This window comes from Neopsephotus bourkii, unplaced genomic scaffold (genome assembly GCF_033783945.1).
Source record: "Neopsephotus bourkii isolate Nb327-2 ecotype Australia unplaced genomic scaffold, CSIRO-AGI_Nbou_v1 NB_1388, whole genome shotgun sequence".
In the NCBI taxonomy this organism is placed as follows: Eukaryota; Metazoa; Chordata; class Aves; order Psittaciformes; family Psittacidae; genus Neopsephotus; species Neopsephotus bourkii.
This window is the reverse complement of record NW_026901866.1, coordinates 1,620,388-1,634,986: the sequence shown is the minus strand read 5'-3', so window position 1 is coordinate 1,634,986 and position 14,599 is coordinate 1,620,388. Positions and strand designations below refer to the sequence as shown.

At 37.1% G+C, this 14,599-nt stretch overlaps 1 protein-coding gene across 2 annotated transcripts in view; it reads left to right on the top strand.

Moving 5' to 3' along the window:
• Window positions 1-14,599, top strand: part of ARHGAP5 (Rho GTPase activating protein 5) — a 45,628-nt gene that overhangs the window by 5,775 nt on the left and 25,254 nt on the right. For both annotated transcript variants that reach the window (XM_061367606.1, XM_061367607.1), the window contains exons 2-3: window positions 2,486-2,592; window positions 6,247-10,145. In XM_061367606.1, coding sequence (XP_061223590.1) covers window positions 6,423-10,145 — 3,723 coding nt within the window. In that variant the 5' untranslated portion in view covers window positions 2,486-2,592; window positions 6,247-6,422. The remainder of the gene's footprint in view (window positions 1-2,485; window positions 2,593-6,246; window positions 10,146-14,599) is intronic.

The window sequence follows — 14,599 nt, the reverse complement described above, 5'->3', positions numbered from 1 at the left end:
AGGGATGACTTGGTATAAAACCTTACTGTCAGCAATAACATGAATCCAGAACTAAAACTTCCTTGGAATCACGGTCTTTCGTACTTGAAAGAATTGTGCATTCAAAAGTCATCCTACAAACCATTTCAGTGAGTTTGATTTTTGTCCTGGTTTAAGCACAGCCAGTAGCTCAGAACCCAGCAAGTCAGAACCACGCAGCCGCTTGCTCTCTCCCTATCCCCCTTCCTAGAATGTGAAGGCAACTCGCAGTGCTGCGCCATCTACTAAGGAGGAGAAAAATGACTGCTATGGCTGAACCCAGGACTGTTTTACTTTATGATCTGCTGTATTTGTCACAGTAACTTTCTGTTAGTGTATTTGTATACCTTGCAGACTATGAGGGCCCTTTTGCAAACATTGTGACATAGCTATAGTAATTGAAACTAACCCTGAAAAATACTGGTTGGAAACTATTGCATCTAGACAACATTACAGAGTGAGTAAAGGAAATGGCTCTTATTTGCCTGTTGGCATTGTTTGCAGCTGCTTAAATATTTGTTGGTCATGAGTAACTCTGTAGAGTCTTCTAGACAACATTTCTGCTTCTGCTATGTTAGGTCTGAAGATGGTAAACATTTTTAGATTCAGAAAGCAATTTCTGAAGGTATTCAGAAATACTGAGATTTATTTGTAAGTGATTATCTTAGGTATGGATACAAGTTCTACAAGAATTGTGCAGTCACAATTTCTAAATAATGATAGGTGATTATTTTAGTATTTATTAGTTGCTAATAATATGTTATTCTATGCTAATGTTTAGAGTTCTGCTTAGAAAACTCTGGGAGACATGTTTGGAAACAGGGCTTTCTGTGGCTTCTTAATGCTTTTAGCTGATCTTGTTGGGACCTGTCTTTGAGCTTTCTCTTGTGGCAGTGTGCATTACAAAGTGGCTGGTGTTCCCGTTCCCCAAGCCCCAGATGCATTCTTGCAGGCAAAGACTTTGCTTTTAGTCTGTCTGCTCTTCCATGTACTCTTCTTCAGAGTCCCATAGTCTTTTCTCATGTGCAACTATCTGCTCTGCTCACGTAAGCTGTGGACAAAGTGGAGTGCCACAGCTAGAAGGTAAGGACAGGGAATGTGACTTAGCTCCTGTCTTTTCTTTCAAGTGGTTGAGTTTAGCTTTGCAGCTAGGCCAGGCTTAGTGCAGGACTGATTGGCTGCTATCTAATGATTTTGGTGGAGTTTGGTGCCACAAGATGAGAACTACAGTATTATTGTTGTACTGGTATATTGCTTATCACTATGGTTACATTTTTTTTTTTTGTCCAAAAAAAGTTACGAAAAGTAGAAGTTACTAAGTTACTAGGTGTTCCTGCTCCGGCAGGGGGATTGGACTAGATGATCTTTTGAGGTCCTTTCCAATCCCTAACATACTGTGATACTGTGATACTAAGAAGGTAGCGAAGCTTAGACTATTTCAATTGCCTGTGTTATTCCCAAAGCAAAGTGGAATTACTAGTGAATATAATTGTAACTGACAAATCAAGAAAAAGCTCTGCCATACTGTCTCTATGTTATGTTTAGCACATGCACAGTGTAATGCTGCATCTTGCTTTAAAAATGACACCTTTCCTTAGTTAAAAGTGGCTTACATCACGATCTGGTGCAAGTGCCTCGAGTTCTTTTCCTTTTCTGCATCTTAAAATACACATCACTGCCCTGACATGCAAAGTCTGGGTTTTGTGTGGATTCAAACTGCAGAAGTTCACTGAAGAGAGTTTCATTTTTTGTTACTTTGTAGTAGCATTCCTCAGTTAAAATCAACACTTATTGAGGTTATAGTAATAATTTGTATCTTAGTTGTGAATTCACAATCTTCAGTTATAATTGTGCTTTCGGTTTCTGGTTTGTCACAGCCTTTGAGGCTTTTTTAAATTTAGAAATGCTGTATTAAAGATAAAAAGGGTTTGAGGCAGACTGTACTTTTTTTCTTAGTAATAAAATGTATGTACATGTATTTAGACATACATTCATTTTATGTATTTTGTAAATACTGACTATACAAACTTCATCTTATGAAACTATGTTCTAGATATCTTAAAATTCCAAATTCTTGTACAAGGGATTAGAGATGTTTATATTTCACAATATTCAAATATTTCACTTGAGACACTGTAGAATCATGGAATTAATTTGCTATATTCATTTATTTTTCAGAATAGGCTTCTGCAACCTAGATATTGTTAAAATACCAAGTTGAACTTATGAAATCATAGTTAATTACTTAAAAATTGTGCCTTTTCTGTCCCAAGTATTAATAGCTGTGCTTACAGAATTTAAATCCCCTGTGTTTAGAATAAGACCAGCCTGAGCTCTTGATTCTGTTTATGGGTTTAAAATGAGGAAAACAATCTTCATGCATAGGTGCAGTATTGTACCTTCTCTGATTGCTGCCTCTGCATTCATGATTTTGAAATTAGTAACGAATCTGACTTTTTGGTTTCAGATCCCTCAGGGAAGGACTTGCTGAAGGACACTGTTTAAATGTGTGACATTACTGCAGGAAGATCACAGCAGGATAATCATCTTGCTTTGCACCTTGCTTTCCGAAGGGTGAGTTTGAGCTTTAGGTCTTCATAATCTTGTCTTTAAGGGGGAAGGAGGGTGAATAAGTACAAGATGTTGCACCTTATTTTCTTTATAGCTGCCTTTGGAAATCTAGAAGTCTGTAGAGACAAGGTCCTATGGTTTGACTGTAGAAGGTCAGAGATTCTTCCTGCAGTGATATCATACACTTTGTGTCTTCTGTAGTTCTCCAGCATTTTTGTATTTAAACATAGAAATGCTCTATTATTTTAATTTGAAGATTTAAACGAGTTAGGGAAATCAAACTGTCCTTCCTCTGAATCTGTAACAAAGGTGAAGGAGGAGGGGAGCGATGACTTGGAATGTTTTCAATTTGTTATAATAGAATTAGGCAGATTAAAGCCAGATAATTGAACTAACCATGATTTTTCAGTGTGTGTATTTCAAACCTGTACAATACTATAAGGTACCTTTAAATTACTGATATACTGAAAAGAGAAATCTTCCATTTGGTGAGCAATTTAATAGTGATTACATATTAACTGTGAAGTCATTATAGTGTCAGATTTTTACCAGATTTATTACTTAACATAGATTTAAGTTTGTGACTTCGCTTTGTACAATCATTGCAAAGTAGAAACTATAAAAAATGAAAAGAAAACCACACTGGTTTTAAATATCTGTAGTGATTCAAATCCCACTATGGTGAAAATCTTCCATGTCAGAAATTTGTGAGAGACTAATGTGTTTATTTTCCCTTTGTTGGTGTCCTATTTCACCTTACTCTTTGTACTTCCTCACTTAAACATATATCGATTTGTCAAAACATTTATTGCTGGAGAAGGAAGAACCTTTACTGCTTGAGGATGAAGAGTATCTGAAATTATTGATTGTTTTGTATAAAGTTGCAAATTGACAGCATCTTCCTGATTGAATGAAATAATCCTGTGGATGAAGTTTTTTGTTTTCTAGTTTAGTCTGTGTCAAATCTGCTGTGGCAAACAGAAAACATTTTATAGTGGAAGTGCTGACTAAGCTTCTCATTCTAATAGTCTTGAGTGATGATACTATGATAAGCTTTGCTGTAGGAAAAAAAAAATGGTCTTATTTATAGTAATATAAACACTGCCTATGAAGGATTTAGTTTTGGTAAGTATTTTTATTCCCAGAGCCATTTTCTGTTAGCTCTAAATTCTGTCTTTCAAGAATATAAAAAACACAGTGGAAACAGTAAAAACAAAATTTAACATACAAGTTGTTTTTCTGAATATGCCTTTGAGAAAACTGATTTAAACAAAAAACCAAAAATCATTCAAAAAATACAGCATACTTCTTTCTCTGCTGCATGTCTTCATGTCTTGAATTAGTTTTACAAGTATTAAAGGAGAAAGCAGATTTTGAGAGCTTTTTGGGTGACAGATCCTACACATTTTTTTTTCCTTTTGTTTGGTTTTTAAAGAAAGGTACTACAGTGTCATTCTCAACAAATTATTACTAAGAATGCAAAATATACAATGACTAAAACTGAGATACTGAGACTAAAATTTCAGTATTGATGCTTGTTATACTTTTTCCTTCATATAAGGGCTTTTTACAGGTTTGTTTGCATATAGTTATGTTGTTATTTTGTACTCCATAAATATAAAACCAAATATAAGTACAGTAGTCTGTATCTTTCATTTATAGTGCTATATGATAGGTGCCTTTTTACCGAGAAAATGAGAGAAGTATTCATATCAAAATATTTTCACAGGATTATAGAACAGTGTAGGCTGTGGAAGGCACCTCTTGAGGTAATTTTATCCAGCCTCCCTGCTCAAGCAGGGTCACCTAGAGCATATTGCCCAGGACCATGTCCAGGTGACTCTTGAGTATCTCCAGTGAGGGAGCCTTTACAGCCTTTATGGGCAACCTCTTCCAGTACTCAGTCACCCTTAAGGTAAAGTGTTTCCTGGTATGGCACTCCTATGTTCAGTCTGTGCCCATTGCCTCTTGTCCTGTCACTGGGCATCACTGAAAGGGTCTGGTTCTGCCTTCTTTGCGTCTTTCCTCCAAATATTTGTACATATTTGTGAGATCTCCCCTGAGCCTTTTCTTCTCCAGGCTAAACAGTCCCAGCTCCCCCAGCCTTCCATTAAATGAGAGATGCTGTAGTCCCTAATTGGCTTAGTGACTCTCAGATAGCTCTGTATCTTTCTTGTAGGGTAGAGCTGGACACAGTGCATCATATGTGGCCTCACTGGTGCTGCACAGAGGGGAAGGTTCACTTACTTTGGCCTGTTGGCAGTGCTTTGTCTAATGCTGCCCAGGGTACCATTAACCCCGTTTGCCGTAAGTGTGTGTTGCTGGCTTGTGTTCAGCTTGCTGTCCAGTGGCATCCTCAGGTCCTTTTCTGTAAAGCTGCTTTCCAGCCAGTTGGCTCCCAGCGTATGCTGATACATGGAGTTCTTCATCCCTGGATGCAGGACTCTGTGACACACAAGGCTTCTCTCAGCCCATGTCTTCAGCTTGTTGGTGTCTCCCTGGATGGCATCATAACCCTCTGGTGTATCAGCTGCTCCTCCGATTTTTGTCACCAGCAAACTTGCCACAGCAAGTGGGTGTGCTCTGCCCCATCATCGAAGTTGTTAATGAAGATGTTGAAAAGTGTTGGCCCCAGGACTGGTCCCTGAAGTACACCAGTACTTTTCATGTCACTAAACACAACCTGTGACTAGCCATTCAGTTTTTTGTTTCCCTTATAATGTAATTGTTTTTAAAACAGTAAATATTTTGTCATTTGCAGTATGTATTTAAGCAGAGTCTTCTGATTAATAACAGAGTTTGCGGGAATCGTTTTACTCAAAGGCGGCTTCAGTAAAGCCACTGAAACCTTGTATGTAATTCTGTGGAAGCTTGAGTGTAGATATAGTAGCTTTCGTTCCGGTTATTAGAAGTTTTTGATTTTTTCCTGGATACATAAGAAATACTACATTGTAATCTTAAAATCTCATATGTAAGTCTCAATTTTCTGTATGTAGTATCTTTGTGACAATATTTGTACTTTTCTGTACAATTCAGGTTAGAAACTTCTTAAAAGCAGTTTTCTGTTAGTATACAAATAAAGTAGTTCTGCAGATAGGTAGTGGCTAAGCCACATCGGCAACTTCCTGGTTTTACAGCTTCTTATGTGAAAGTTTTGTTATTGAAATCTAAACCCAAACCTACAAATGCACACAGAAGTAGTCACACAGGTAAGCATGCTGTCTAGTGGACATATGAGTATGACTAGAAGTGTGTATGTGAATATTGATTTGGGTTTAGAGTTTTTGTGTGGCATTTATTGTGATGGAAAATGCTTCTAGTGCCTAGCACCCTAAGTTATTAAGAAAACCAGTAATTCGGGGTTTGGGGTATGGGTTGTTTTTCTTTTTTAGAAGTATACTGATCTGTCAAAATAGGTATGAACTATTATTAAATGGTACCTAAAGCCTGTTTGGTTTTAAATTTATAATAGAAATAGTATTGGCATGAATTAATTGTGACTTTAAGATTTCATTTAAAGTAGTAAAATTTCATACACCTAGGAAACACTTTCAGAGTGAGCAGTCAAAAGTGCTTTTTAAAACCTCTTTTCTCTCTTGAATATTAGAAGGAAATACCTGCAATCTTTAAAACTTTTTCTTTCTTTGTTTTCTTTAGGAGGATGATGCTCATCAACCTGGCTGTGTGAGGTTTTCTGAATGACAAGCTGAAGCAAGAACAACTGGAAGCTATTTCTGGAACCCTGGATATACAACTTAAATTTGTAGGAGCCTTTCCAGAATGAAAACCACATACAGTTACCTTGATAATTGCAAAAGAATGAGAGGAAAGTTATGATGGCAAAAAACAAAGAACCACGCCCCCCATCTTATGCTGTTAGTGTTGTTGGACTGTCTGGAACTGAAAAGGATAAAGGTAATTGTGGAGTTGGAAAGTCATGTTTGTGCAATAGATTCGTTCGTTCAAAAGCAGATGAATATTACCTTGAGCATACCTCTGTGCTTAGCACAATTGACTTTGGAGGAAGAGTTGTTAACAATGATCACTTTTTGTACTGGGGTGACGTAACGCAAAGTGGTGAGGATGGAATTGAGTGCAGAATTCATGTAATTGAACAGACAGAGTTCATTGATGATCAGACTTTCTTGCCTCATCGGAGTACGAATTTACAACCATATATAAAACGTGCAGCTGCCTCCAAACTGCAGTCAGCAGAAAAACTAATGTACATTTGCACAGATCAGCTAGGCTTGGAGCAAGACTTTGAGCAAAAACAAATGCCTGAAGGGAAATTAAGCATAGATGGGTTTTTATTGTGCATTGACGTAAGCCAAGGCTGCAATAGGAAGTTTGATGATCAACTTAAATTTGTGAATAATCTCTATATCCAGCTCTCAAAATCCAAAAAACCCATAATAATAGCAGCAACGAAATGTGATGAATGTGTGGATCATTATCTGCGAGAGGTTCAGGCCTTTGCTTCAAATAAGAAGAACCTTGTGGTAGTGGAAACATCAGCAAGATTCAATGTCAATGTTGAAACATGTTTTACTGCACTGGTACAAATGATGGATAAAACTCGTGGTAAACCTAAAATAATCCCCTATCTGGATGCCTATAAAACTCAAAGGCAGCTAGTTTTTACAGCAACAGACAAGTTTGAAAAACTTGTCCAAACTGTGAGAGACTATCATGCAACTTGGAAAACTGTTAGTAATAAACTGAAAAACCACCCTGATTATGAAGAGTACATAAATTTGGAAGGAACAAAAAAGGCCAAAAACACGTTTTCAAAACACATAGAACAGCTTAAACAGGAACATATTCGAAAAAGAAAAGAAGAATACATTAATGCATTGCCAAGAGCTCTTAATAGTCTTCTGTCAAACCTTGATGAGATTGAACGCTTGAGCTGGTCGGAAGCCTTGAAGGTAATGGAGAAAAGGCCTGACTTCCAGTCCTGTTTTGTAGTGCTTGAAAAAACACCCTGGGATGAAACTGACCACATAGATAAAGTGAATGACAGAAGGATTCCGTTTGACCTTCTCACTACGCCAGAGGCAGAGAAAGTTTACAAAAACCATGTGCAGCATCTCATATCTGAAAAAAAGAGGGTTGAAATGAAGGAGAAATTCAAAAAAACTCTTGAGAAAATCCAGTTCATTTCACCCGGCCAGCCATGGGAAGAAGTTATATGTTTTGTGGTAGAGGATGAAGCATTCAAATACATCACTGATGCAGATAGTAAAGAAGTGTATGGTAGGCACCAGAGGGAGATTGTTGAAAAAGCCAAAGAGGAGTTTCAGGAAATGCTTTTTGAACATTCAGAGCTGTTTTATGACCTGGATCTTAATGCGACACCAAGTTCAGATAAAATGAGTGAAATTCATGCAGTTCTGAGTGAAGAACCTAGATACAAAGCTTTACAGAAACTTGCACCTGACAGAGAATCTCTTCTGCTTAAACACATCGGATTTGTTTATCACCCAACTAAAGAAACTTGTCTCAGTGGCCAAAATTGCATGGACATTAAAGTAGAGCAGTTACTTGCCAACAGTCTTGTGCAACTAGACCATGGTCGCTCAAATTTATATCATGATAGTGCCAACATTGATAAAGTCAATCTCTTCATTTTGGGCAAGGATGGCCTTGCACAAGAATTGGCAAATGAAATTCGCACACAATCCACTGATGATGAATATGCATTAGATGGAAAAATATATGAGCTAGATCTTAGGCCAGTTGATGCAAAATCTCCATACCTGTTGACTCAGTTGTGGACCTCAGCCTTCAAACCACATGGTTGTTTCTGTGTGTTTAACTCTATTGAATCACTGAATTTTATTGGGGAGTGCATTGCAAAAATAAGGGCTGAAGCATCTCAGATAAGGAGAGACAAGTATATGGCTAATCTTCCATTTACGTTAATACTGGCTAACCAGAGGGACAGTGTTAGCAAGAATCTACCTATTCTGAGACATCAAGGACAGCAGTTGGCCAACAAATTACAATGTCCTTTTGTAGATGTACCTGCTGGTACATATCCACGCAAATTCAATGAGGCCCAAATAAAACAAGCTCTGAGGGGAGTACTGGAAGCAGTTAAACACAATTTTGATGTTGTGAGTCCAGTTCCCACCATTAAAGATCTGTCAGAAGCAGACTTAAGAATAGTCATGTGTGCCATGTGTGGTGATCCCTTTAGTGTGGATCTCATTCTGTCACCCTTCCTAGACTCTCACTCCTGTAGTGCTGCTCAGGCTGGCCAGAGTAATTCTTTGATGCTTGATAAAATAATAGGTGAAAAGAGGCGTAGAATACAGATAACTATATTATCATACCATTCTTCAATTGGTGTAAGGAAAGATGAACTTGTTCACGGATATATACTGGTCTATTCTGCGAAGCGGAAGGCATCCATGGGAATGCTTCGGGCATTTCTTTCTGAAGTTCAGGATACGATTCCTGTCCAGTTAGTGGCTGTTACTGATAGCCAGGCAGACTTCTTTGAAAATGAAGCAATCAAAGAACTCATGACAGAAGGGGAACATATAGCGACAGAGATTACTGCAAAGTTTACAGCTTTATATTCATTATCTCAGTATCATCGTCAGACTGAGGTTTTCACACTGTTCTTCAGTGACGTATTAGAGAAGAAAAACATGATTGAAAGTTCTTATATGTCAGACAGCACAAGGGAAACAACCCATACAAGTGAAGATGTTTTTCCTAGATCTCCTAGAGGAAGTTCCCTTGACTATAATTATCCAGATTCAGAGGATGATGCTGAAGGACCACCACCTTACAGTCCAATTGGTGATGATGTGAGGTTACTCCCAGCACCTAGTGACCGTTCAAAGTACCGATTGGATTTGGAAGGAAATGAATATCCTGTTCACAGTACGCCACTCAATTGTCATGACCATGAACGCAACCATAAAGTGCCTCCTCCAATAAAACCGAAACCACTTGTTCCAAGAACAAATGTAAAAAAATTGGATCCTAATCTCCTGAAAACAATTGAGGCAGGTATTGGCAAAAACCCTAGGAAACAACCTTCTCGAGTGCCTGCGGCACCACCAGAAGATATAGACCAATCTGACAACTATGCTGAACCTGTTGACACTATTTTCAAACATAAAGGCTTTGCAGATGATATCTATGCGGTTCCAGATGATAGTCAGAATCGTATTATTAAGGTTCGAAACTCAATTGTTATAAATACCCAAGGTGAGGAAGAAAATGGGTTTTCTGATAGGATATCCAAAAGTCATGGGGAAAGAAGGCCTTCAAAATACAAATACAAGTCTAAAACTCTGTTCAGCAAAGCTAAGTCTTACTATAGGAGAACACATTCTGATGCAAGTGACGATGAGGCTTTCACCACCTCAAAAACAAAAAGAAAAGGAAGACATCGTGGAAGTGAAGAAGACCCACTTCTTTCACCTGTTGAAACATGGAAGGGTGGCATAGATAACCCTGCTATTACATCGGATCAAGAGCTGGATGAGAAAAAAATGAAAAAGAAAACCCACAAAGTAAAAGAAGATAAGAAGGTAAGTCGATTTAAATTTTTTTTACAACTTCTGGTATGTTCTAAGAAGGGAAGAGTCAAAATATACAAGAGTTACACCCGATCTTGAAACAGGTGTTTTCAAATTTTGATGTAACATTGTTTGATTTCTGTCCAAGTTCTTACTTAACTTCCTCAGAACTAGCAAACCTTGGGAAATGAGATGGTTTGTCTGTCTAATCAGCTGTTCAGTACGTTTCTGTTCTTTTCACCTCTGTACATGTATAGTCTCTCTTCCATGTGACTAAGTGAAGACAGAATTTGGTTAATCATAACATCTTAAAAAAAAAAAAGTTGCTCTGTGAGTTCTTGGTTAGAACTGGTTCTTGCAGTTCTGGCTGCTAGAGCAAAGTTTGGGGCTGGTGAATGAAAGGGGTGGTTTCTTTTTAATTCTTAATTGTCTACCTGAAATTCTGACACAAGAACACGAAAGGGAAACTTTGTTCAGTGGTTTTACTGGCTGCTGCATTTTCCTAAGTATGGGCAAGCAGGTAATCACATTGAAAGCTGTGCTACCTGTACAGTTCTTAATTAAAACAAAATAAAAGGAACAAAATGCCTGCCTGGTATGGGTTTCTAAATAACGATATGACGTTCTACTCAAAAAATGTCTGCATTTTTAGTTTGATCTTCATGTTTGATAGTTACTTGTCTTTTGACCTGCTGCTGTAAAAGTGTTTACATTGGTGTAGTGTTGTGGTGTAGATTCGCAATGTATACGCTTTATAATTTAGATCTTAATTTTAGGCTAGCAATCATTGTCTTAATACAGTTTATGTTTAAAATTAAATCAGGAGTGTGCCTGGTCACTTAGATATTTTCTTTCTAGTCTCAAGATGAATTAACCTTTTTTATGTTTCTTTTGTTAGCATTTTAAAAATGTCCCTTTTAGCTTAAATCTGACAGTACTTGAATAGCATTTAGAAATAAGTTTTGTTCAAGCGGAGCATAGTTAAATTTTACTAATGGATTAAATTCTGAATTGCACTTCCTAACATGCAGCTGTGATTTGAATTACACAAGTGATTTAAAAGGCACTAAATTTTCTTAAAGCTTACTCATAAGCATAGATAATGATGTCTTGTGGGCATAAAATCATACGGTTAAAAATACTTTGAAGTTGTTATTTTTGGGAAACTTATTTTTTTAAAAAACAATAATTTATATAGTTTTGATTGAAATAGTCTTGCTACATAGAAATTGAAATGTAATATTCATAATCCTCCTACTGTCTGAGCTGTGTTGACTTGACAGAGAGTTCCTCTGACTTGGGTGTTTCATTTATTTGAAATGTGGAGACCTAATGTAGTGGCATCTTCTCTTTCTGGTGTTGTGTCAAAACCCCCCCTGATATCTTTACCAAAGCCTCCGCTCTGTTCTTTGGCCTGTTGAGAGGCATCCTGAGTCAAAAGTTTCAGGCTGTTCTAATTTTTTGTAGTAGGTTAAGACTCTTGAAGAGTGTAACAGTTTTGGTTTTGTTTTTTTCTGTGTTACAACTTGGAAGTTGAGGCCCAGGGCTGCTACTTTCAACTTAGTCAGAGAAAACTTAATAGTAGAAGTACAAGTTATTGTAATGGTGGTGAAAGCAAATTTAACTTGGTAACGGAAACATTTGCAAGCATTCAAAATAGCTAAGAATGTTGAGTGCTTATTGCTTTTGATAAGTAGTGAGTTCTGTATGTGTTGACTTGCATTATGTCAAAGTGAGAGTAGTTCCAGTTCATCTGAGAATCATTCCAGTTTCTAATGTACTCCTTTGGTTGATTCTTTTGCAAGAGCCATGCAGTTTTACCATATTTAGTACTTATTCCAGCGTGTTCACCATGTTGTTGTTTTAGATGAGCATAAAGCAGTCTTTAATTACCAAAACTGAAAAATTATTCATATGATGTTTTCCTTGTTGGCTGTTATTTAGTCCATGTGGGGGATGTTAGAGCACCACTACTTACAGATTACTTGCTGGTGCTTTTTTTGAGAATTTTGACCCTTTGAATGTGAAAGGGATAAATAAAACTTTTGTACTCTTTTCTGAATGTTGCTTAAAGCTCTTACTGATACTTTTCCTAAATTGTTATATGTAAAAGGAATATAAGATACACATGTAACTACTCTTGCTATAATTATAGTGATTCTGAAATACAGAATTCTTATGAACAAAATGAATTTGTTTGGAAAAACAGCCTTTGAAGTCTGAGATCCTTATTGTCTCTGTCAAAGATTACAACTTGATCTTGTGCTTTTGCTTTGAAGTATGCTGTTGCTTTTTAAAGCCCAAATGGGATGTAACATTCTTGATACCCCTTTCATCTTTGTTGGTTTGAGGGGTTTGAGATGTGGTGCTTCTGGGTGGGTTTCTTGTATGGTATTGCAGACAGCTCCTATGCACAGTCATTTGTGGGTTTTGTACTAGTTTTCAGTTACGCAAAGCAGACTTCATATAGAAACAGAATTTGCCTATGGAGACATTTACGTTTCAAGTTTTTCGTTAAACTATGTTGGGGGATATTGTTTTGTGTTTTTTTCGGGGGAGGGGGGTTGTGGGGTGTGTGTGTGTTTTGGCTTTCCACCCCCTTATCCCTCCCCGTTTATGACAATTACTTTAAAGTTAAAACCAGTGAAAGTTTCTTGAAGAAAATTTACTTTGGAAACTGTCCTAAAGGCAGGATCAGAATAAGGAAATATTTAAAGATAATGTGTTTCAAGAAAGAGACATGATCTTGCTGAAGGATGCTCGTTCTGTCCTGATGCTTTCAGAGCCCAGTCTCCTAATTTACCAGATGAAATCATATAAAAGTATGGGCACTAGGACAGATACAGGGAGGCAATGGGTGTACAGTGATCATACGAGTTGTGTAAAAAATTGAAGGCAGCAAGAGCTCCATGGGTATTGAGGAAGAAGGGAGTTTCAGAAAACATTATAATAGGAAAACCAACAGTTTCTTTTTACAAACCCGAATCTGTCAGCCATAGTTTGATTCATCTGCTAACACATATACCAAATTAAAAAAAAACAACAAAACCTATTGTGAACGCATATTGTTAAAGGCAGAATTAAATACTTGGAATTCTGCTACTTGTTGCTATTTGTAAGAATAAAGATGTTTTACAATGGAAAGTATAGCAGTGACAAATCTGTGGCAAGCAATTAATGTTACTTGCAAGGTCCTCTAATGCTGTGTACTACCCAAGGAAATCAAACAGTTTGAAACTGAGGTCAGTTAAGTGTGCTTTGGTCTGATTTATTTGCCCATTGTTTTTGTCCATAACAACATGTATGCATTTTCAGTTCTTGTTCAGTTTCAGTACATGCTGGTAGTCAGAACTGGAAGAACCATGCTTGAGCTGTTTTCAATTGTCGCAGAAATGATTCCTCTGAAAAGTTTCATCCCTTTATTCTCACTGTTCATTAAAACTCATTCAGAATTTGTTTCCTCTGTATCAGTGAGGAATCTTGCAATATTCAGTTTTCACCTTTCCTTGTGCTAACATTTCTCCTGAAATGTTTTTTTCCCTTTGTCATCGCTCACCCCCAAAGAGATGAAGAGAATATGGCTGCTTTGTGACCTTTGTTTTAGAAGACTAAAAAAGGTTTTGTAATTCCCTCTGAACTTACGTTTTTGAAAGAGGATGACTGAAATTGTGTATCGTATTGCAAAGAATGATATAGAAGTGGATCATATCATCTTAATGTTTGTTGATCTGTACGAGGAATTACAGCCTAACACAATTGTGTGATTGCACTTAAGTGTCTTAGCTGCAGTTCAGTTATTGTCACTTTAGGAACCTTTGGCCTTTTCTTGTCCTTTGTAATTTCCAGCTAATGACTTACTACTGTATGGTACGTGCACATTATAGTGAATGCACACACATATAGTACATACATGTAGTACATGTACATTATGGTACATGCTACATTATAGTACATGCTACATGCACGTTCCAGTGTATGATTTTTCTGTTAGTCTATGACTTTGCCCTTTTTGTTTTTGAATATCATCCTATTTCTGTCACTTTGGTTGTCTCAGAAGTTTTCTATATGCCACCATGAATTGTGGTGTGGTAAAACCAGCTGATTGTTGAGCTTTCTTTGCCTCTTGAAAAGAGTATGTTTTCAATGGAGAAGGTTGAATCAGTCTAGCATAGTCAATCTTGTGATACACCCACCTTTATCTTATGTTATTACCATGTTTCTAAAAAGTTCTGAAAAAATTTATAGTATGGCCTTGCATGAGCTGTTAACAAATGGACTGTTAAACGTTTTCTGGCAGGGCAGTATATGAAAAAAGTGCAGAGAAGGATTAAAAAAAAAGTGGTCTGGCTTCAGTTGTGCAACTTCTTATCCAAGCTGATGTGGAGTTGTGTGCACACTGTGCTTGAACACTTACAAGTGCATGTTGTGTGCCAGTATTTGTTAATGTGTCTTATTTATTTTTTTTT